General features: G+C 39.5%; 2 protein-coding genes across 4 annotated transcripts in view; one reads left to right on the forward strand and one right to left on the reverse strand.

Moving 5' to 3' along the window:
* Positions 1-25,409, reverse strand: part of RNF130 (ring finger protein 130) — a 169,254-nt gene that overhangs the window by 118,113 nt on the left and 25,732 nt on the right. For all 3 annotated transcript variants that reach the window (XM_037734480.1, XM_017517281.2, XM_017517282.2), the window contains exon 2: positions 14,409-14,603. In XM_037734480.1, coding sequence (XP_037590408.1) covers positions 14,409-14,603 — 195 coding nt within the window. The remainder of the gene's footprint in view (positions 1-14,408; positions 14,604-25,409) is intronic.
* Positions 3,875-5,580, forward strand: LOC108295224 (nucleolar protein 16-like). Its single transcript, XM_037734481.1, has one exon. It carries the CDS (start codon positions 3,949-3,951, stop codon positions 4,549-4,551), a length of 603 nt encoding a protein of 200 aa, XP_037590409.1. The 5' UTR covers positions 3,875-3,948; the 3' UTR covers positions 4,552-5,580.

Here is a 25,409-nt window from a genome sequence, read left to right on the forward strand (position 1 = left end):
CGGATATAGGCGGGGGGGAGGAAGGCAGCAAATCACACTGCCACGTGTGTACCTATGCAACAATCTTGCATGTTCTTCACATGTACCCCAAAACCTAAAATGCAATTAAAAAAAAGCGCCAATCTCAAAATGAAAGAATTGATTTCATAATTGTATAAAAGGTACTGCTTATTCCAAGCACAAGAAAAATTGTACAACTGTTATACATTAAACAAATTTGTTATCTCAATAAATTTTGTAATCACCCTCTTTTAGGAAGATGAGGATGCTAGTTTAAGGACTTAGTTACCCAAACTCACAAGGTTGATAATCAACTTGGTCTAAGATTCAAATCCTAATCTTGTGACTGCTTGACATTTGTGCCAAATTCTTTTCTCTACTTTAGAAGTACTATATCATCAAACTAAAACTTATTTTTTCTTCTATAACTAAAAATGATTGAGAAGGTCATAAAAAATTAAAATCTGTGATAAATTTTTAAATATGATGAACAAACCAGAAGAAACTGAGACAGCTATGGAAACAGTGACCTATAAATTAGATGAAGTATTTCAACGATGTTTTTCTAAGGTGATGAATATCTAACAAGCAGAATCTCCACTGAGAACAGAATGAAACCAAGAATTTATTCTGTGTGGAAAACAGGAGACAACGGGCCTAGAAGTTCCAAGGGGAAACAGGAAGGGCTCAAAGAAATAGGACAAAAGCGCTAACCAAGAGCTAAGAACCCTTTCAGACACTAAAATGAGTTAGTTTGCAGATAATTCACAAATTCCCAAACAAAACGGCATTTTCACTAATCTTAAAAATAAAAATGGCCAGGTGAGGTGGCTCACGCCTGTAATCTCAACATTTTGGGAGGCCGAGGCGGGTGGATTACCTGAGGTCAGGAGTTCAAGACCAGCCTGGCCAACATGGTGAAAACCATCTCTACTAAAAATACAAAAATTAGCCAGGTGTGCTGGCGCATGCCTGTAGTCCCAGCTACTTGGGAGACTGAGGCAGAAGAATAGCTTGAACCTGGGAGACAGAGGTTGTGGTGAGCTGAGACTTCATCACTGCACTCCAGCTTGAGCGACAGAATAAGACTTTATCTCAAAAAAATAAATAAATAAAAGCAAATTTATGTTGCAGAAATTTTTTTTAACAAATGGGTTTGCTTCCATTGCTTTTGTGAGCAACATATCCATGTCTGCCATTTAAATAATCGTGTAACTTTTTGGATTAAATAAAACTTACTAACCTACAGTAGTTTGGCTTATATTTCTAACTGTAAAATATATAATGTATATGTTTAGGGCAGGTCTTTGTAATTAATCTTTCAATTTTATACTCAGCATGTTTCTAGTAATCGTAAAGCAAAACAAATGTCTTTACTTTTATGTTTTTCTTGTCAACTTTTTTCATTTAATAGAGATGGGGTTTCACTATGTTGCCCAAGGTCTTGAACGCCTAGCCTCAAGTGATCCTCCCACCCTGACCTCCTAAAGTGTTATAATTACAGGTATAAGAAAACCATACCTAGCCTCTTGTCCCCTCCACCTTTTTTTTTTTTTTTTGAGAAAGGGTTTGGCTTTGTTGCCCAGACTGGTTTGCGTTGGTGTGGTCTCAGCTCACTGCAGCCTCCACTTCCCAGGCTCTCAAGCAATCCTCCCACCTCATCTTCCAAAGTAGCTGGGACTACAGGTGAGCGCTACCATGTGTGGCTAATTTTTGTATTTTTATTACAGATAGGGTTTTGTTATGTCTAGAACAGGCTGGTCTAGAACTCCTGGACTCAAGCAATACCCTGCTTAGGTCTCCCAAAGTGCTGAGATTACAGGTGTGAGCCACCACGCCTGGCCACTATCCAATTTTATTTCTTTTTCTTTTTTTTTTCAAGACAAGGTCTCGCTTTGTTGCCAGGCTGGAGTGCAGTGGCATGATTTCAACTCACTGCAACCTCTGCCTCCTGGGTTCAAGGAATTTCCTGCCTCAGTCTCCCGAGTAGCTGGGATTACAGGCCTACACCACCACACCCAGCTAATTTTTTCTATTTTTAGTAGAGACAAGATTTCACCATGTTGGCCAGGCTGGTCTTGAAGTCCTGACCTCAGGTGATCTGCCCGCCTCAGTCTCCCAAAGTGCTGGGATTACAGGAATGAGCCAACATGCCCAGCTGCTGTCCACTTTTTAGTATCATTCTTTCTTTATATGGTATTCAAGATTAATTTCTATCTTGAATACTTAAAATATGAATAAAAGTAACAAACGATCACCTCATGAATACTTGCTTTGTCTTTCTAAGTAAGAATACTCGAGGGCGTACAACTTAAACCTATTTAAGAATCTTACATTTGTGTTGCTTTTGAACTTTAGTTTGCATTATATTTTTAAAAAACAGCTTTAATGACGTGTAATTTACATGCCATAAGACTCATCTTTGTAAGTGTACAATTCAGTGATTTGAGTAAAATTATAGAGATGTGCAACCATCATTATATCCAGTTTTACATTTCCATCACCCCCAGAAAATTTACTCATGCCCTTTTCAAAAGTGCATGTTCCCTTTTTGGTGTTTTATTTTTTGTTTTTTAAAAGATGGGGGGTTTGCTGTGTTGCCCAGGCTAGAATTGAACTCCTGGGGTCAAGGGAGCCTCCCACCTCAGTCTCCAATGTAGCTGGGATTACTGATGCTTGCCAACACATCAGCTCCCTTATGCTCACTGCAATTAATCTTCATGCCCAGCTCCACCCTACACAGCCACTAATGTGCTTTTCTTCTCTGTATGTTTGTCTTTCTTAGACATTTCATATAAATGGAAGTATATAATAGTAGCCTTTGCGTCTGGCTTCATTTAGCATAATGCTTTTGAGGTTTATCCATGTGTTAGGAGTTAATTCCATTTACTGCTGAGAACAACACCAGGGTGAACTGTGCAGATCCACTTAACGGCAAATTTTCTTCCTCCTTGGCCATCCCTGAGACAGCAAGACCTACCGTACTCTTCCTCCTCACCGCTAAGCCTACTCAATGGGAAGAAGATAAGGATGAAAACCATTACAGTGATTTGACCAACTTCCACATAATAAATAGTAAATATATTTTCTCTTCCATATGATTTTCTTAACATTATCTTAAATAATAGCACATAACATATACAACATACAAAATATGTGTTAATCAACTATGTTATCAGTGAGGCATTTGGTCAACAGTGGGATATTAGTAGTTGAATTTGGGGTTGGGCGCAGTGGCTCACGCCTGTAATCCTAACACTTTGGGAGGATGAGGTGAGCAGATTACAAGGTCAGGGGTTTGAGACCAGCCTGGCCAACATGGGGAAACCCCATCTCTACTAAAACTACAAAAAATTAGCTGGGCATGGTGGTGCGTGCCTGTAATCCCAGCTACTCAGGAGGCTGAGGCAGGAGAACTGCCTGAACCCAGGAGGCAGAGGTTGCGGTGAGCCGAGATCGCGCCATCGCACTCCAGCCTGGGTAACAAGAGCGATAACTCCGTCTCAAATAAAAAAAAAAATTAGCTGGGTGTGGTGGCACATGCCTGTAATTCCAGCTACTGGGGAAGCTGAGGCAGTAGAATTGCTTGAACCTGGGAGGCAGAGGTTGTAGTGAGCTGAGATTACGCCACTGACCTCAATCCTGGGCAACAGAGTGAGCCTCCACCTCTAAAAAAGGAAAAAAAAAAAAAGCCGGGAGAAAAAAAAAAAAATAGCCAGGCGCAGTGGTGGGCGCCTGTAATCCCAGCTACCTGGGAGGCTGAGGCAGGAGATGGCTTGAACCCAAGAGGCAAAGGTTGCAGTGAGCCGAGATCACACCACTGCACTCTAGCCTAGGTGACAGAGCAAGACTCTGTCTCAAAAAAAAAAAAAAAGTTAAATTTGAGGGGAGGCACACGAGGTCTAAGAGAGGCACCGCGTGTGAGCTGCTGGTGGGGTGGTCAGCGCAATGCCCAAGGCCAAGGGCAAGACCTGGAGGCAGAAGTTTGGTTACAATGTCAACCAAAAGCGTCTGAACTGGAATGCTGGACGGAAGGCAGCGCCGCGGATCGAGTGCTCCCACATCCGACATGCCTGGGACCACGCTAAATCGGTGCGGCAGAACCTGGCCAAGATGGGGTTGGCTGTGGACCCCAACAAGGCGGTGCCCCTCTGTAAGAGAAAGGTGAAGGCCATGCAGGTGGACACAGAGGAGAGGCTGAAAGAGCTTGTGCGGAAGCCCTATGTGCTGAATGACCTGGAAGCGGAAGCCAGCCTTCCAGAAAAGGAAGGAAATACTCTGTCTCGGGACCTCATTGACTACATATGCTACATGGTGGAGAACCATGGGGAGGACTATAAGGCCATGGCCCCCGATGAGAAGAATTACTATCAAGATACCCCAAAACAGATTCAGAATAAGATCAATGTCTGTAAACGTTTTTACCCAGCAGAGTGGCAAGACTTCCTCAATTCTTTGCAGAAGAATGGGATGGAGCTTGATTTGAGTGACTGGTTTACATCACACCTGCCCCAGGCTGAGGCCTCTCCCTGGATCAAGGAAGACACCTGAAGCTGGAGCCAGGGTGTAAGGTAAGGAGGGCTGTGTGGCTCCAGAGGGGCTGGCCGGATCCCGTGGAATCAGAAGGTTTTTCGCACACACACACACACACACACACACACCAACGCATACTCCCCACTCTGGGGAAGGAACTATTATCAGAGACTCCAATTTATATTCTTCTGGAGGTTAATGGAAAAGCCAGAACCTGCTGTTTTCAGGGTGGGTGGTTTACTTGAATATAGTGTGTATGTAAGAAAATAAAGATATTTTACTTCTAAAAAAAAAAAAAAATTGTAGGGAAGGCAAAAGTTATGTGTAACTTTTTGACTGCATGGGGGTCAGTGAACCTAACTTTCTCATTGTTCAAGGGCCAACTGTAATTGCTAAACTATATTCCATCATATGGACGTATATCTTGTTTATTTATTCACCAATTGATGAACAACTGGGTTGTCTCTACTTTTTTGGTTATACTAAACAATGCTGCTATAAGCATTTGTGTACAAGTTTTTGTGTGGATATTTCATTGTTTTCATTTCTCTTAGATTTCTGGGAGTGGGACTACCAGGTCATATGGCACTGTTATTTAACTTTTAAAGAAACTGTCAAACTATTTTCCAAACTGGTTGTATCCATTTCACATTTTTACTGGCAATACATAAGGATTCTAGTTTATCCACATCCTCAATAAAAGTTGGTACTACATGACTTTTTAATTATAATCATTCTAGAGGATGTGAAATAGTATTGTTTTGGTTGCATTGTTGTTTTGATTGCATTTTTCTAATCATCAATAAAATGTCTAATGGCAAAATCCTTTGGCCACTGTAAAACCAGATTATCTTATTAATTTATAAGAGCTCTTTAAATATTCTGGATGCAAGTCCTACATCACATATATGATCCAAAAAGATTTTGTTTGTATCTTTTCATTGTGTTAATGGTTTGTTTCTTTTGAATTACAAAGGTTTTAATTTTGATAAAATCTAATTTTTTTTTTTTTTTAATAAACAGTGTGTTTGGAGTCATAGGCAAGAACATTTTTTTTTCCAGATAGAGTCTCACTCTGTTGCCAGGCTGGAGTGCAGTGGCACAATCTCGGCTCACTGTTAACCTCTGACTCTCTGGTTCAAGCAATTCTCCTGCCTCAGTCTCCCAAGTAGCTGGGATTACAGGCATGTGCTACCGCATCTAGCTAATTTTTGTATTTTTAGTAGACAAGGGGTTTCACCATGTTGGCCAGCATGGTCTCCATCTCCTGACCTCGGGATTCACCCGCCTCCAACTCTCAAAGTGCTGGGATGTCAAGTGTGAGCCACGGTGCCTGGCCAAGAACTTCTTGTTCAGAATCACAGACTGTCTTCTAAAAGTTTACCATTTTATTTCTTACATTTTGTCTAACATTCACTGTGAAGTCATTTTTATATAGTATAAGGTCTCTCTTCTTCATTCATTCATTCATTCATAGAAATGGTCTTGCTCTGTTGCCCACATTAGAGTGCAGTAGCGCAATCGTAGCTCACTGCAGCCCAATCTCCTGGGCTCAAATGATCCTCCCACCTTTGCCTTCCAAAGTGCTATAATTACAAGCATGAGCCACCAGTCCTGGCTCCTTTTTTAAAATCTGCATGTAGATAACAATTGTTTCAGCACTAGCTGTTGAAAGACTGTCCTTCCCCCATTGAATGATAATGGCACCTTTGTTGAAAATCAACTGACCATAACAATATTTATTTCTAGATTCTCAATTTGGATCCATTGATCTATACGCCTATCCTTCTACCAATGCCACAATGCCTTGATTACTTAAGTTGTGAAAGGGAGTAGTGTTAAATCCTCTAATGCTATTCTTTTTTGAAAACAGTTAGGCCGGGCATGGTGGCTTACGCCTATAATCCCAGCACTTTAGGAGGCTGAGGCGGGTGGATCATGAGGTCAAGAGATCGAGATCATCCTGGTCAACATGGTGAAACCCCGTCTCTACTAAAAACACAAAAATTAGCTGGGCATGGTGGCGCATGCCTGTACTCTCAGCTACTCGGGAGGCTGAGGCAGGAGAATTGCTTGAATCCAGGAGCCGGAGGTTGCGGTGAGCCGAGATCGCGCCATTGCACTCCAGCCTGGGTAACAAGAGCAAAACTCCGTCTCAAAAAAAGAAAAAAAAAAAAAAAAGAAAACAGTTTAGCTATTCTAGGTACTTTGCATTTCCATACAATTTTAGGATCAGCTTATTAATTTCTACAAAACATGTGCTGTGATTTGCATAGGTACATACCACAAGGAATTTGTATATCAATTTTAAGATAACTGCCACCTTGACAATATTAAACACCGGAATCAAAGGATATGAAAGGACTATCCCTTTACCCAGATTTTCTTTCTTTCCTTTTTTCTTTTTTTTGAGATAGGGTCTCACTCTGTTGCCCAGGTGAGAGAGTGCAGTGGCACCACCTGAGCTCACTATAACCTCTGTCTCTTGGGTTCAAATGATCCTCCCACCTCAGCCTCCTGAGTAGCTAGGACCACAGATGCATACCACTACACCCAGCTACTTTTTTTATTTTTTATTTTTTTGTAGAGACAGGGTCCCCCTATGTTTCCCAGGCTGGTTTTAAACCAGCCTGGGAAACAAAGGGGCTCAAGTGATCCTCTGAGCTTGGCCTCCCAAAGTGTTAGACTACAGGTGTGTGCTACCACACCTGGCTGAGATTTTCTTGGATTTCTCTCAATAATGTTTGTAGGTTCAATGTGCAAGTCCTGCATTTCTTTTTAACAAGTTTTTGTTCTTAGACTATTGAGAATGAACTCTTCTTAATTTCATGGAATATTTTTGGGCCATTCATGGCTAGCATACAGAAATACAACTGTCTTTTTTGGCTGGGCTCAGTGGCTCACACCTGTAATCCCAGCACTTTGGGAGGCTGAGGCAGGAAGGTCACTTGAGGTCAGGAGTTCGAGACCAGCCTGGCCAACATGGTGAAACCCCATCTCTACTAAAAATACAAAAATTGGTCAGGCATGGTGGTACGCGCCTATAATCCCAGTTACTTGGGAGGCTGAGACAGGAGAATCACTTGAATCCAGGAGGCAGAGGTTGCAGTGAGCTGAGATAATGCCACTGCACTCTAGCCTGGGCAACAGAGCAAGACTCTGTCCCAAAATAAATAAATAAATACAACTGGATTTTATATAACAGCTTAGTATTCTACATCCTTTCTAGACCTGTGTATTAGATCTAGTAGCTTTTTAATAAATTCTATCTGATTTTCTACATACACAATCTGTGAATAATGAGTTTTACTTCTGCCTTTCCAAACCGGACACGTTTTATTTCTTTTCTTCCCTTTTTACAATGGCTAAAATCACAAGAAAAATGTTGAGTAAGCACAACGTTGAATAGAAGTAGTAAGAGCGGACATCCTTGGCTTGTTACTGATCTTAGGGAGAAAGCAGTTAGTCTTTCATCATCAAATATGATGTTAACTGTAGATTTTTCACAGATGATATTTATCAGGCTGAGGATGTTTCCTAATGTGTTGAAAGCTTTTTTTTTTTTTTTTTTTTTAAATCATGACAGATACTGAGATTTTGTCAAATGCTTTTTCTTCACCTACTGAAAATGGTTAGTTGCCTTTTTCATTCATTTTACTGATTTTCAGATGTAAAAAACCCCATATATCCCATTCCTGGAGTAATGAATCTAATCCATTGTATATGTTACTAGATTTTATTTGCTATACATTTAAAAAAATTTTTTATGCCTACATTCATAAGGGCTGTTGGTATATAGTTTTCATGGATACCTTTGTTTGGCTTTGATATGAAGGTAAAAACTGGCTCCACTGAATAAGTTCGGAAATGTTCTTGATTTTCTGAAAGTTTGTGAAGGATCAGAATTATTTTTTCTTTAAATATTTGATAGACTGCACCAGTAAATTTCATAGGAAGATATTTAATCCCCAATTCAATTTCTTACTTATTATAGGTCTACTCAGATTTGCTTTTTATTGAGTCAGTTTTGACAACCTGTATGTTTTAGGATATATTTTTGTTCATTTCATCTAAGGTGTCTAATTTGTCAGTGTACAGAAAAAAGTAAACATAGCAGGTTTGAACTACTATCCTTCAAAGGGCCTGCTTACAATGTTGGCCCTTGGGTGACATCTGGGAAAACGGATTTGGGGAGGATTATATTACCATAAGAGTGACTCACTGTGAGTATGACTATGTGTTGAGTCCTCCTGGTGAATCACTGAACCTGTGGATGGTCATGGGGGCCCCAGACATAGTTACCATAAAGTTGTTCACAATGTTCCTTTATAATCCTTTAAGTTTCTGTAGAGTTAGTAGTGATGTCCTTTTTTAGTTGTGATTTTGGTAAACTGTCTTCTTTTTTTATTGTCGGTCATTCTATCTAAAGGTTCATCAATTTTATTGATAGTTCCAAGGAACCAACTTTTGGGTTTCATTGACTTTATAACTTTTCTGTCTCACTTATTTCTCCTCTAATCATTATAACTCCTTTGTTCTACTGGTTTGGAGTTTGTTTGTTCCTCTTTTTATAGTTTTTGAAGGCAAAACTTAGTTTATTGATTCTAGAGCTTTGTTTATTAACCTAGATATTTAAAGCTATTAATTTTCATCTCAGTACTGCTTTCCTAGCATCCCAAAAATTCTGATGTGTTTTCATTTTCATTTGGTTCAAAATGTTTTCACATTTTCCTTTCGATTTTTTATTGGACCCATGTGTTATTTTAGACATGTGTTACTTAATTTCAAATACTTGGGAATTTCCCAGATTTTCTTCTTTAGTTGTGGTTGAAGAATATACTTTGTACAATTTCAATCTTTTAAAATATATTCAGACTTGTTTTATAGCCAACCATATGGTCTATCCTGGAGAATGTTCCATGTGTGCTTGAAATGAACGTGTGCTCCAGTCAGTATGTAGAATGTGCTACATACATTGGCTAGGTCAAGTTGGTTAATGGTGTTGGTCAAGTTTTCTATATGCTTGCTAATTTTCTATCTGGCTATTCTATCAATTACTAAGAGTAGAGTGCTAAAAATCTCCAACTCTAATGGTTGAAATGTCTGTTTCTCCTTCCCATTCTGTCAGTTTTTGCTTTGTATATCTTTGAATCTGATATTATGTTGGTGTATCTGATGCTGTCCCACAATGATCTGAGGCTCTGTTCATTTTCCTTCAATTGATTCTTCCCTCTACTATTTTTTATCTGCCGTTGAAGTCCTCTAGTGAATTTTTCATTTCCAAAATTATACTCTCCAATTTCAGAATGTCTATGTGTCTCTTTTAAATAATTTTTATGTTCTTTACTGAGAATCTCTATTTGTTGACTCACTGCTACCACTCATTATTGTCATACTTTAATTTTTTAAATACAGTTTCCTTTAGTCTTTGAACATATTTATATTCATTGCTTTGAAGTTTTTCTCTGCTAAATCCATTATCTAGAGACATTAACGGAAAGTTTCTATAGACTTTTGTTTTCCTGAATATGAGTCACACATCTCTATATTTTGCATGTCTTATAATCTGTTGAAAAGTGAACATTTTAGACAACATATTGTAGCAACTCTGGATTCGGATATTTTCCCCCTTAAAGTTGGTGGTGTTGCCTTTTCTGCTTGTTCACTTTTATTTAGTAACAAACTGGGTTAAACACATGAAATCTATTTTCACTGTGGCATGCAACCAGAATGTCTCCACTTAATTTGTTACTGTTCTATGTTCTTTTCCCCACTTCTTTTTAGTAAGACTGGTTTCCTAGGAACTGCCCAGTCACTGGCTTTCCTCTCCTAGCCTGCCTCTGTGAAGACAATGACACTGGATACTGTATCAGTCACCACTGCAAACAGAAACAGCTCTTTCCATCACACAGAGCAAACTGCCAGTCCTTGCAGCCTGTTCCACACTGGCAGGAACTCCACGCAGCATAGCTTGGGGAGTTTGGGAAGCAGCACCCTGCTAAACCACAAATTTCCATTGTTCTTATCTGAACTCTGGCAGTTTTTCCAAGCATAAATGTGTCTCAGATTACTGTCCCTTCACAGACATCCAAAACACTGAAATGGCTGTTTTGTCAATTTTGTCCAGTTTTATAGTTGCTTTTTTGGAAAAGGATTCGCTGATCTCTTCACTTGGTCTTAACCAGAAGTGCTACCCCTACTGCTCTATTATATTTAAGCTTGCTTTATAAATATTTCACAAAGTTTTTCTCTAATGATTATTTTGAAGTATTTCAAATAAGCAAAAATTAGAGAGAATATAATAAACATGTCTACCCACACACTCAGCTTAAGAAATGAAACATTATAGATATGTTTACTTCTCTCTGATCCTATTTCCTTTCTTCCCTCTCCAGAGAGAACCATTATCCTAAATTTTCTTAATCTTATGTATGTTTTTCTTCGTTTATACCTATATACAGGCTCTTAAATTACTTAAAATGACATTTTAATTTTATTCAAATTATATCTAACTATAAATATTCTTCTATAACTTACTGTGTCTGGGAGACTTACTCATGTAAATACATGTAGCTTTAATGTATTGACAGTTAACTGCTGCATAAACATGCCATAATTAATCCAGTCTTCTATGACTGACACAGGTGTTTTCAATAATCTGTTGTTACAATGCTGTAATGAATACTCTCATACATGTCATCCACGCACATGTGCAAGAGTAACAAGGGTGTAAAGAAGGAAAGACAGAGAGGCTATCAGTGCTTGTGTAAGTACATGAAATCTGTCCACCGGCTCCCCCATGGTTGGAGGTGAAATGTGGGAGAAGGGCAAACAGTGGTTGTGCTCTACCATAGGGATTCATGGCCTTCCACAGAGTCTAGATTTAGAGTCATAGGATGCCTTACAGGAGGCTTCTATACTCCAACCCTGACATAGGAGGCAACTTGGCCTATGTCACAGAGCATGTCAGTGGAAAATCTGGGACTAAAACCTAGGTTTCCTTTCTTTACTGTCTTCTTTCTCCAAGAAAGATCTGTAGACCAGCAACATTAGTGACACCTAGAAACTTGTTAATAATAAAGACTCTTGGGCCATATTTCAGACTTACTGAATTAGAATTTGCATGTTAGCAAGATTCGGAGATGCACGTTAAAGTTTTAAAGTTTGAAAAATACTCTGGAGTATGTATCTAGGAGCAAAATTACTTGATCACAGTGTGCAGTCTTTAATTACACCAGACAATGCCAAATTTTTCTAAGTATTGTACCAATTTACCCAATTTACTTTACCACATTATTCTATGAATCTAATCACAACATAAAGCCATTTCCCATTGCTCTTATGTACACCTCCACTGTTTGCCTTACAAAGCTTCCATTTCCTAAGAATATATCCTCAAACTATACCTCTGCATTTCTTTAATTTGTGCTGTTAAACACTAATCTGTGATAAAAAGTTACATGGTCAAATAGGTTTGGAGAACACTAGATTAATCAAAATAAAACAGGTTTTTTTGTTTGTTTTTTGGGGACAGGTTCTAACTCTGTTGCCCAGGATGTAGTGCAGTGGTGCAATCACAGCTCACTGTAGTCTCAACTTCCCCCCAGGTTCAGGCAATCCTCCCACCTAAGCCTCCCAAGTAGCTAGGACTACAGGCATGCATCATCACACCCAGCTAATTTTTCTATTTTTTGTAGAGAAGGGGTCTCCCTATGTTGCCCAGGCTGGTCTTAAACTCCTGGGCTCAACCAGTACAACTACATTAGCTTCCCCAGGCTTAGGGAGCCATGATCGTACCACTGCATTGCATCCTGGGCAACAGAGTTAGACCCTGTCTCCCACTACAAAAAAAAAAAGGACAGTACCTGTTTTATTTTGATTAACCAAGTAGTTCCCGAAGTGCTTCCATTATAGGTGTGAGCCACTGTGCCCAGCCAAAACAGGTTCTTAACAGGCTCTTTAAGACTTCTCAGAAACCCAAAAACGTTAATTAGTAGGGGCCTCTAAATGTGGAATACATTTCAAGCATTTTCTGAAACTTACTGTTTCCCCATGAGTCCTCTAGAAACATATCTAAACAAACTAACATTTCAAAGAACACAGATGGGAAATGCTACAATGATACAGGCTTCCCACCGTTTTTAAATACTAGTAGTTAAATTTTTTTTTTAAGATTTCAATTCCCTCTTATAATTCCCATATCTTCTCATACTTTTATTAAAAGACTCTCATTCTAGCTACTTCTCTGTGGTTTCATGTAAGTAAAACAACATTAATAAGACAAAAAATACATTTTTTTCAGTTGAATTTCTCCCTATTAATTTTTCTTCATGTTTTAAGTAAAGAAAAAATCAGCATGGAATGAAGCTACATCAGGCCCAAATTTCTAAATAGTTTTTCTTCCCTCTAGTACAACTGAGGAAAGCAAACCAGCACCTGCTCTGAAACCTAGCAGAAAAACTACCGTCCCCTATTTCCACATAGACGTTCGCTAAATTAAACTGGCCCTTAATTTTCTTTTGGCTTCCTTGAATAAATTAAAAGTTACACGACTCCAATGATCTCTGGATAGTGAAAAATCACACATTCTATTTTATTCTTTGTGCTTTTCTTTAGTTTCAGTTTTTCTACACTAAGCATGTGTTACTTTTGCAATTGGAAAAACTACACCTTTTTTTTTTTTTTGGAGACAAAGTCTTGCTCTGTTGCCCAGGTTGGAGTGCAGTGGTGTGATCTTGGCTCACTGCAACCTCCGCCTCCCGGGCTCAAGCAATTCTCCTGCCTCGGCCTCAGTAGCTGGCATTACAGGTACCCAGCACCGCACCCAGCTAATTTTTGTATTTTTAGTAAAAAGAGGGTTTTACCATGTTGGCCAGGCTGGTCTCGAACTCCTGACCTCAAGTGATCTGCCCCCCTTGGCATCCCAAAGTATATCTTACTTCTAAAAGGCTTAGGTTTGAAAGAAAGAAAGTCAGAGAACATTAAAGTTTAATCCATCTGCACTATTCTATCAAGATGTGCAGAGAAGTACCAATGACTCTCAATTAAGGTGGGCAAGTCTTTGCAAGAAACTTGCTAAAAATAATAATATAAAAATTACATGATGAAAAGTTAGTTCTTTAAGTCAAACTCTAAAATTCTCCTGAATGCAAACTAAATTTCATCTAATTTCAACGTAAAGAGACAGAGTGGTGAAACTAAGAGAACAACAACAAAACTGGGGTGTGAGCCCTCTTCTGCTGGCCCTTAATTGTTTCAGGCCCCCTGCTGGTCTATAAGATGGGAGAGAGCCTACAACACACACAGTTATTGTAAAGACTGTCTATAAAGATACATAAAAAGCTCATAGCACAGCGCCTGACATTTATATAGTAAGTGCTCAATAAACTGCAACTACTGCTATTAAAACAATTAGAACTATCCTAAGTGCTTCCACAAGAAATAAAGAAGCATTGTTACTACTGTAATTGTATTAATTACTAAGTTAGTTTCAATATTTAACCTGATAAAATAAACAGAATCCTTCCCAGAGAGGTAATCCTTGAGAATCCATGACATAACCTGGGTGAATTCTTCCAAATTAAATACATTATTTGTCAAACCTATTAAGCAAAATGTAGAAATGCAAAACAACTAAGGATTTAATCACAGCCCGTTATTTAATATGTCCTAGTTTTACAGACTGCTATCATCATTACTTATGAAAAAGAAGAAATTCAACTATGGGAAGAAAACATGCATCTCAACAAACAGATGGCAATACTAACAGGGTTATGCTGAAAATTACATGGCTTCAGCAGAGAGAGAATGCTTACCTATAAAGCAATGATTTCTAAGAAGAAAAACAAAATCTACAACCCCCTTGTTTTGTTTACCTGGATGAGTCATGGTAACTGGCTCCTCTTTCGATTTATTATTGTAGATGACTACAGCAACTGCATTGTGGAAAGCAGCCCGTGATATTTTCTCTTTAAATGTGCAGTTTCCCCTCTGCAGCAAGGCAATCCACTGTTTGATATTAGGAGGGACAAAGAACCGTGTTTGTGGATCACAGCCCAGATGATCAGCAACTGAAAAGAAAAATAAATACACACATTAAAGATAAATAGAACTGACCAAGTCTTTATCCAAGTGTCAAATGCTTTCTGAATACCACACAGAGCTAAAGCCTGTCAAGCAGCTCGCTGCCAGGAGTGCTATGAATAAATCCACAAACAACAGTACAATGAGTCTGTATCAGTATCCATAGGGAGAGATGCTCCATTGAACTGTTACCTCTAATGCAAATTAAAACAATGAAAATTTCTTAACTTTGCAGATTGACAAAAAAATTAAAAAAGACTGATAATATCTAGTACAAGGCGGTAAAGAGAGGAAGAAGAAAAGGCAATGTTAGTTCTCCTCTGTGTTAGAAGAGAACCCCAGAAACCCAGGTGGCTGATCTAACCCTGACTTTTGCTCATTCATGTACTTGTCTTAGCCTCTCCACACATACCCCACCACCATTACCCGGCCCAGTGAGAAAACAGGAGACTTAACTGGGGCCCAATGAGAAGCCAAAGTAATCCTTGATTTAGTTACTAAGTGATCCTGTTGAAATTCAAGCATGTTTGAGCAAATTTCTTCATAAATGTCTAAGTTTGGTTTTGGCTTATATTTGAAAGTTGAAGTAGTTAAAATAACATCTAAGTAGAATAAATGTATTATTCCTCCAATTTATATTAGCAAAAATCACTCCACAACTCTACGTCAAGATACACTTACTGTATCTATCTAACAGGTTACAAGAAGACACTAAGAATGTTAGTACTACAAACTACATGGCCATTGTTCTAGATTTTTTGGGATAGTTTATTTAAAATACTCATAAGTACATTTAAATCTGTCAGAGTTAAGCTCTTCAATTTTTTACTCTGCACATATGGCCATCATGGTTCTGGCATTCTCTGCAAATCTTAAGAAGCCCCCGACTGCTCTTCCCACTCCCATTTTCACATTTATAACAGGTTCAGATGAGAGAGAAGGGCAGTCTAGAAGGGGAAAGAAGTTACTAAGGTAGAGTCTGAAGACTGCTGGCACACAGTGGCAGAGGGTGCCAGCCCTGTGCCCTGAGTCAGCCCTGCCAGTCCTCTGTGTGTCAGGGAGGAAGCAAGAAAAGGGAACACAGTACATGGATCCAAGAGGGTGATGCCAAAGTAAATAAATCATAAAAACAAGGCGAGGTGTGGTGGCTCACACCTCACTGGTTAATCCCAGCAGTTTGGGCGGCCAAGGTAGGTGGATTGCTTGAGCCTGGGAGTTTGAGACAAGCCTAGGTAACGCAGAGAAACAAAAAATACAAAAAATTAGCTGGGTGTGGTGGAGTGCATCTGTATTCCCAGCTACTGGGGAGGCTGAGGTGGGAGGATTGCTTGAGCCATGAGCGCACCACTGAACTCCAGCCTGGGTGACAGAACAAGACCCTGTCTCAAAAAAAAATAATTAAAAAATTAAGTATTAATCAAGTATAATAATTGTAGTAAAGAGATGACACCAGCAGGAAAATGTGAGATTTCCACACACCTGGAAGCACATGCTTAGCAAAGGAAACTAAATGCTTACACTACTCAAACTGTAAAATGTAAAGATGTCACTAATTTCAGAGAAATATTACATCTATCATCCCCACATAAATATCTTTCTCCAAATTTTTTTATAATTATTGTGGTGAGAGACTGCAACCAGAGTATATTTGCTACCAGAGGTCTCCTAATAAATGAAGTGGAAGATGAATGTTTTCACGGTCTTTCATGGTTGATATTGTTCTTTCATGATTGACATTGTAATACAACCATCACCTACCCTTTTCCTTAAAAGGTTTCTTCCCTCTGAAACTTTAACCCTTCCTCAATCAAATTAAACAGGGGGATAGAAACCTATGCCATGATTTTAGGAGTCAACTATTGAAAGACACATTCGATGTATTATAAAACTTTAAAATCCTGAAACAGATTGTTTACTTTCCGCACTATCTGTTTCACCGATAATTATGCTGTTTAAAATAAAAGCAGTTTAGCAATCTGTTATAATAATCTCCTGTCTTACCAAAATGTCTAATACTGTATCCAAACAGGGAATAACCAAAGAACTGGTTTTAGATGTTTTGTTTGTTGTTTTTCAAAACATACTGCTGCACAAACCCTGGAAGAAAATGCAAAATCAAGAATATCTAAAAACATGTGTACACTTGCCTTCTGTGCAACATTTAGGCATTTGTCTGTGACTTATCTCTTTCTCCCTGGGGTCTCACATACACGTAGAATGTAGTAAAGAGGAAACACCATAGCTATGGAATCAGCAAGACCTGTGCTCCAAGTTCTAGATCAACTGAGATCAACTGCTTACTAGCTGTGTAACTGTCACAGGTTACTGAAATTCTCCCATCTTTAATTTTTACTTATTTATAAAGATTGAGATGTTCTTTTCTTTTTTTTTTTTTTTTTATGGTGAAAAGATATACATATATTCAGAATTAGCCAGCTGGACTCAGTTTAGATGATCCCAATTTTGTTGGCAACATCCAAAGCATCGTAATCAGGAGCCAGTCGAACATATGCCTTCTTCTCTCCATCAGGCCGAATCAGGGTGTTGACCTTGGCCACATCAATGTCATAGAGCTTCTTCACAGCCTGTTTGATCTGGTGCTTGTTGGCTTTAACATCCACAATGAACACAAGTGTGTTGTTGTCTTCTATCTTCTTCATGGCAGACTCAGTGGTCAGCGGAAACTTGATGATAGCATAGTGGTCCAGTTTGTTTCTCCTGGGGGTGCTCTTCCGAGGATATTTGGGCTGCCTCCGGAGTCGCAGTGTCTTGGGCCGCCGGAAGGTGGGTGACGTGCGGATCTTCTTTTTTTTTGTGGCTGTGGACACCTTTCAACACTGCCTTCTTGGCCTTTAAAGCCTTCGCTTTGGCTTCGGCTTTAGGAGGGGCAGGAGCTTCCTTCTTCGCTTTCGGCGCCATCTTGTGAAAAATGAGATGTTCTTATCTCACAGAGTTTTACATGTGAAAAAGTAATTCATTCTGGTCAGGCACGGTGGCTCACACCTGTAATCCCAACACTTTGGAGGCCAAGGTGGGAAGATCACTCAAAGCCAGGAGTTCAGGACTAGCATGGGCACATAGCAGGACCCTCATCTCTACACAAACAAAAAATTAAAAAATTATCCAGGCATGATGGCACACACCTGTAGACCCAGCTACTGAGGAGGCTGAGATGGGAGGATGGCTTGAGCCCTGGAGTTCAAGGTTACAGTGAGCTATGATTGTTCTACTGCACTCCAGCTTGGGTGACAGAGCAATACTAAATCTCTAAAAAATAATAATTCCTTCATTCTTGAATGCTTAAAAAACGAAAAAAAAAAAAACCTCTTTCCTTTTGTTTCACTAACATTCATCCTACGCTGTCTTGGTGATCCAGTTTGGTGCCTTTGGGAGTTTCTGAGCCAAAATATGTGAGCTTCCCCAAGCTCAGCAGCACCCCACACCCCACGGCTTTTCGTAACCACCACTCACAGATCCCACGCCTCATCCTCTTTATCTCTTTCCTTTTGACAGTGTCACAGTCCGCTCAGAAGACAGCAGTTCAGTAATATTCACAAAAAGGAATAAAAAGACACAGCATGGGGTGCAATCACGGAGCAAAATTTATCAAACGTACTGCAGGGGGGCTTTAAAAAACTCTCCTAAAGGAATCTCTACCCACTGAGAACAGATTCTATGAACAACTGCATGATCAAAACAAAATCCAACAACAGCCTATATAAGCAAAAGAACGTTCCTGTTTCCCAAAATTCATCTAATCATCATCCATAAAAGGTCTCGGAAAACATTTATATTGGTAATACAATACACAATAAGCAAGAACAAGTAGAAATTTTCTGTTTAAAAAAATGGTATTTATTATCCAGAAGAAAAGAAGAGATTTTCATAATCAGGAACTGAATACTGTAGTATACTCAGTTTACCTAGTTATTCCCTCCTGTAATTAAGAAAATATGAATAATTAAAACAACAGCTCTATAAAAACTTTCCAAGAAGACTGATGATTATGGTTAAGTGGTATTACTTCAAAATTTAATACCAGTTGTTTACACTTGAGCAATTTATTAATAAAGTGAAGACATATAATGGCGTAAAATGTCTATGTAATTATGAGCCTTTAAAATTTGTCAACAGCAATTCTGCTCAAATTCAGAATAAATGTACTTCTGATTTTCTTACCTGCCAAATTTTATAAGAGGATACTACCTCTGAATTATTTGCATTTATTAGTTATACAGCCGGGAAAAACTTATTAGAGGTTTTGATAAAAATTTCAAGACAGATAATACAAAATATTCTACTACAGAACTTAATTTTTTTTCTTACAGGGCTTTTCCTGCTGAGTCCTAAAATGTTAAAAGTAATGAGACTTATTCACCTCTTGACAGGAACCAAACAATTATGGGATCCTCATCTCAATGAACAGTAACTAAGTGCATAACAACATGCTAAGTACCAAAGAGAGAAACAATGGAGGAAATGCCTTGCTCTTACTCTTAAAGAGCCTCCACATTTACTGAGGCATCATAATTGGCAACAGCACAGAAGCCGATGTTAGAGGGTGCCAACGCAAAGTGCGCTTAGAGACTGAAGGAGGGAGGAGGGCAGGACGATGATCAAGGTTCAGTGTGAGCTGGAGCATACATGAAACCCCTGAAACTTGCCCAGGCAGGAAGGAGGTGGGTACATAAGTTGCCAGCATAAAAACAGAACAAAGACTTAAACTCTTCTCTTGAACTCTTGCAAAATAAAGTAAGACGATATGCAACAGAACCTTCAACATTATACAAATTTAAGAAGATCAAGTTCGGAAAAGATCTCATCTGTAATGAGAGAAGGGGAAGAATATTCACGTAGGAATAATATGTATTTAAAGAGCTGTATGAATGAAATCTCTCTTCCACACCCCACCAGTCGGAAACTCCTCCACTTTGATTCGTTTGATTTGGTAAAACCTCATTTCTTAGAAATGTAAACCCGTCACATAAGAAGCACTCACCATGTTATGGTATAGGCTAATAGTTTCCTTCCTACACCGGAGAATTATCAGTCTACTGCAGGTTGTAACTCTTTTAAGGCTGGGGCAGAAGTGAGAGCCTTAGGGAAGTCTTTTTCTGCAGTGATGGTCAAAACAGGTAGCCACATAGCACAGCTGCAAAGATGTGCCTCTCTCTCTCAGAGCCTGTGTGTGTCACTATATCCTCCTGAAATGTCAGTCCCGCCACTCTTGCTCACCATCTTCTGAGCCTCAGGTTTCTGCCAAAATTTCTTCCCCAGAACGCCTTCCCAGCCTCCTAAGACTGAGTTGGTGCTTTTTTTGAAGTTGCCATGGTACCCTCAGGTTACATCCATCTCAGTATTTATCATACTGTATCAGTAACTGGCTGCTTACTTCTAAGGCTTTCCTTTTGGAATGTGAGGTCTAGCATCTCCTGTGAATATGTCTGGCACATAGTAGATGTTTAACATACTCAATGAAGGAAAGGGGGGAAAATGACAGAAAAATTAAGCCAAAATTGACATTAAAAAAAGTTTGTGGCAAACAACTCTCTGTTTCATGGGGTAATATCCTGACTATGGTAACGTTCTATCTGTTCTTCCTACAAAAGAGGTAAAAATAAAAACGAGACTAATTAGTTATCACAGATTTAGATTCCTCCATTGTCAGCTACGGTCTAGCTGCTTTCCTATTCCTAAATTAGATTATAATCTCTTTATTCCTTAATTTTCCTACTTCAACACTAGCTTTCCTTATTTTCCTTTTGTTAAATTCTGATTTTATGATTCAAAGAAAAATATAATTCATAATTTCTGTTATCAATTTCTTAATTTTATTTTTAATGGCAGCTACTGGACTTGGGTAGAGCTTTCATTCTGTTTATCCACTATCATGAATATAACTTATCTTACTGTTGCTACACTTTCACTTAAAGCTAACATTTCTTTTTATTTCTTTTTATTACTTAGCTTCATGGAGCTAAGTCTTACTGAAAATGTTTTTTCCTGGCTGGGCGCAGCAGCTCACACCTGTAATTACAGCACTTTGGGAGGCCGAGGCAGGTGGATCACCTGAGGTGGGGAGTTTGAGCCCAGCCTGACCAACATGCAGAAAGCCCGTCTCTATTAAAAACACAAAATTAGCTGGGTGTGGTGATGGCATGCCTGTAATCCCAGCTACTCAGGAGGCTGAAGCAGGAGAATCGCTTGAACCTGAGAGGCAGAGGTTGCAGCGAGCAGAGATCGTGCCATTGCACTCCAGCCTGGGCAACAACAGTAGCGAAACTCTGTCTCAAAAAAAAAAAAAGAAAGAAAATGTTTTCTTCTTCCTTTTCTCTTGATTTTCTGTTACCTTATTTGTAAGTCTCTATTTTCTCTTAACCTTGCATTTACATACTTTATTCCTAATTTTTTCTTATCCTTTCCCTTCCCCTCCCCTTCCCTGTCTACTTCTGGATCCTGCCTATTCTACTTCTGGATCTCTCCATTTTTTTTTTTTTTAAAGACAGGATCTTGCTCTGTTGCCAGCCATCCTCCCACCTCAGCCTCTTGAGCAGTTGGAACTACAGGCGTATGTCACCAAGCCTGGCCAATTTTTGTATTTTTTGTAGAGACAGGGTCTCAGCATGTTAGTCTCAAACTCCTGGCTTCAAGTGATCCTCCTGCCTCAGCTTCCAAAGTGCTAGGACTACAACAAGCATGAGTGAGCCACTGCAACCAGCCCTATTTCTTCCTGGGAACCGTATGTTAATAACCATTCCCTCTTTTTCTCTTCCCTCTCATTTAAACTTGATGGTTTCTTCCATCTTAAAAACAAATGAGAAAAAACACATATCTCTACAGACCCCTCTACTGCCATTCTTTTCAAGAGCCATCTGCACCTGCTATTCCCATGTCCTCAGTGTCTACTCATTCCTTAGCACATTTTAATTTTCATTCTTCTGCATCCAACCACTCCACTAGAACTGCTCTGACTAAAAGAGACCAATAAGCTCACGCTGCTAAATCCCAGGCCACAGATGCTAAATCCCATGCTCCTGACTGTAATCTAAGCACTTTGGGAGGCCAAGGTGGGGCAGATCACCTGAGGTCAGGAGTTTGAGACCAGCCTGGCCAACATGGTGAAACCACATCTCAATTAAAATTACAAAATTTAGCCAGGCATGGAGGTGTGGGCCTGTAATCCCAGGTACTCAGGAGGCTGAGGCAAGAGAATTGCTTGAACCTGAGAGGCAGAGGTTGTAGTGAGCTGAGACTGCACCACTGCACTCCAGCCTCAGTAACAAAGTGAGACTCTGTCTCAATAAATAAATAAGTAAAATAAAATAAAATAAAATAAATCCCAGGACCATTTTGTCCTCTAAACTGCCTGCCCCAGCTGAGCACTCTCCTCTCTCCACTCCCAGGTTCAAATTCCTCCAGGCTTTCCTCCTCCACCACCACAGTTATCCTTTGAGTCTTTACTGCCTCTTCTTCTTCCACTTGAACCTTCAATGTGACGCTCCTGAGTACTCTGCATCTCCTGGCATGGGCCCAGGACACTTCAGTGCTTTAATTTTCACCACGTGGGCCCAGGAGTCTCCAGGGCTAATCTTCACCATGTCAACGGCACACTTTTTAAAAATTGGAACAATGATGCTTACTAATATCTCATGCTGAGCAGCCCTCTTTTGAGAAATTATTTTTCATCACTTCTCGGCCTTTTGGCTAAGATCAAGTGGAGAAATTATTTTTCATTTTTACTTATATGAACCCAGTTTCTAATAGACACAGCTAAATCAGGTTTACAGCATGCTAAGAATTGGGAGAGGAAAGTGGAAAACTACACACACAGAAGGGAATTCATTCCCTTCCATTCCAAGCAAAAACTCTGGCCTTGACTTGATGAGTTAACAGGAGTTCTTGAAGGTTTCAACTGGTTTACATGGAAGGGGACATGGAAAGCGGTCTGTAGTCCAGTTTATGGCAAATCACCTCTAATTTACCTGTTTCCAGATTGCTCTGCCTTGCTTCTAGGCTATAGGGCTGCATTACCTCAAAGACTAGAGGATTTACCTCCAAATCTCGGCAATTTCTGCTTGACTCATATAGGAGAAGTCAAGTGTTCCACGTAATCAAATCCATGACTTAGATTGATTAAAAATAATGAGGCCAAGTGCAGTGGCTCAGGCCTGCAATCCCAGCACTTTGGGAGGCTGAGGTGGGGGGACCACTTGAGCCCAGAAGTTCAAAGCTGCAGTGAGCTGTGATGGCATCCCTGTGCTTCAGCCTAGGAGGCAGAGAGAGATGCTGTCTTAAAAAAAAAAAAAAAAAAAAAAAAAAAAAAAAAAAAAAAAAAAAAAAAAAAAAAAGGCAGAGAGAGAATTTATCGTGTCTCAGAACTGGAAGTTCTGAGATGGCCATATTTTGGGTTGAAGAATTCAGCACCTCAGTAGTGTCACCAGGATCTGGTTCCTTTTCCTCTTTTCCCTTTGCCAACCACGGCTTCAGCTTCATCCTAAGAGTCCCCTCTTTATCATAAGATGACTGCCAGCAGCAACTGGAGTCACACAGCTCCCTGTTCATATCCAGTGGGAAACAGAAAAGGCCAACCCTCCAGGTATGTAATTTAAGCTCTTCCCCTCTGTGTAGCTCACCCTAGGTCATCTATCCCTGTGCCCCATACCCCCTGCTGGGGCTCAAACAGGTATCACTTAAAGCATGTGGCTGCATGGAAGTGATCACAGATGCCTGAATTATATAAGGTTTCTGGGTCTTTTTTATTTTTTTTTTTAACAAGTGGGGCTGGTAGGCAATTAACAGCTCACTTCAAACCTCAAGGTGACCCTATAGAGTGGCCCTTAAATCATCAGAATTCATACTTGGCAACTCAAACCCACCAAAAAGGCCAAAACCTAAGAAAAAAGCTTCTTGCTCTTTTGGCAAGATGGCGGGAGGAGATGCCAGAGTGACTTTGGGGCAGCCGCATCTTTCGCGCCAGGATCTCACCACCTTGGATGTTACCAAGTTGACGCCACTTTCACACGAAGTTATCAGCAGACAAGCCACAATTAATATAGGTACAATTGGTCATGTAGTTCATGGGAAATCCACAGTTGTCAAAGCTATTTCTGGAGTTCACATGGTCAGGTTCAAAAATGAACTAGTAAGAAATATTACAATCAAGCTTGGATATGCTCATGCTAAGATTTATAAACTTGATGACCCAAGTTGCCCTCGGCCAGAATGTTATATATCTTGTGGGAGCAGTACACCTGATGAGTTTCCTACAGATATTCCAGGGACCAAAGGGAACTTCAAATTAGTCAGATATGTTTCCTTTGTTGACTGTCCAGGCACAAAGATCTTTCTAGGCCTTCATTTTATGTTTTTTCTTAACTGTTATATCATGATCATAACACACATTGTAATACTACTAATTTTTGAACATTCCAAAAGGCCAAGAAGTAAAAGATGTTAGAAAGCAATAACTGAGTCAAGATGCCCCACAGAGATTCTGGTTTAATTGTGATTTAATTGGCTTGGAGTAGAATTCAGGCATTTAACAACTCTCCTCAGTGTGGAGAAATTTAGAGAGTTGAGAAGTAGGTATATTAAATTATAGAATCTCACTGAGTTTTGATAGTCTGATAATACAGTTTGCTTTGCTTTTCTTAAATTTGCATTGAGATGGGATTTGAAACATTGTGCTCTTTTGAGTGCTGAAGTTGCATTGCAGAAGTTGAGAACCTCTGGCTATGGGTTATCTAAGTTGATGTTGTGAGGACGCATATTAATGTTATATACTTGGCTGACTTTGAAGGTTGTGTTGTAGCATGAGGAACACAAACAATTCTACATCAGAAAAAAAAAAAAGAAAAGAAAAAAGCTTCTTTGCTTTTTGAAAGTGTTTTGACACAGGGAGGCAGCTAAGGTACAGTCCTCTGCCTCTTTCCCTCACTCGAGGAAATGTGAGCTATTTGGGAGAGGAGAGGTCCACTTGAAGATCAGCATCTAGAACAAGCCTTCTTGACAAGGCTCTGGGGATAGAACAGGGTGAGTGACATTTGGATGAGGGGAAATCATCTTTACATCTGCTAAAAATCTAACTGAAATTAGCATTTTCTTTATTTATAAACAGATAACAAACCATGTGTAACCAGTGGCAACCACATTACAGTTATGGCAAATACTGCAAAATACTCGTAAAGTGATTAGACCCACCACTGGATCTTGTTACTAATATGTTAACTGCACAAGTATTATCATGTCACAAATATTCTGACTATTTTAAATACTTTGAAACGGTGTTTCAGTATACTTGATTTTCTTTAATCCTATTTACTCCTGCACTTAACCACTATTCTGAGAAGCAACCCATAGGTTAAATCAGACTAAAAGGAGTCTCAACTGCCAGGCTTAGTCTATTTGCATGATGAATATGATATATTTGCATTCATCTCTATTATTTTATTGTGTTCTTATTTATATTTTTCTAAGCTTCTCTATACCTTTTTCCCCTCCTTTCTGCCTTTAAATATACTGATCAAATTTATTTCCCTTTTCCTCATCTATATATTCAAGCTCTCCTTAAAACGTTAACATGCATACCGGATAAAAGATCTACATTTAATGCCAGGCGCGGTGGCTCACGCCTGTAATCCCAGCACTTTGGGAGGCCGAGGCGGGTGGATCACGAGGTCAAGAGATCGAGACCATCCTGGTCAACATGGTGAAACCCCGTCTCTACTAAAAATATAAAAAATCAGCTGGGCATGGTGGTGCGTGCCTGTAATCCCAGCTACTCAGGAGGCTGA

Source organism: Cebus imitator, unplaced genomic scaffold (genome assembly GCF_001604975.1).
Source record: "Cebus imitator isolate Cc_AM_T3 unplaced genomic scaffold, Cebus_imitator-1.0 Scaffold625, whole genome shotgun sequence".
Lineage (NCBI taxonomy): Eukaryota > Metazoa > Chordata > Mammalia > Primates > Cebidae > Cebus > Cebus imitator.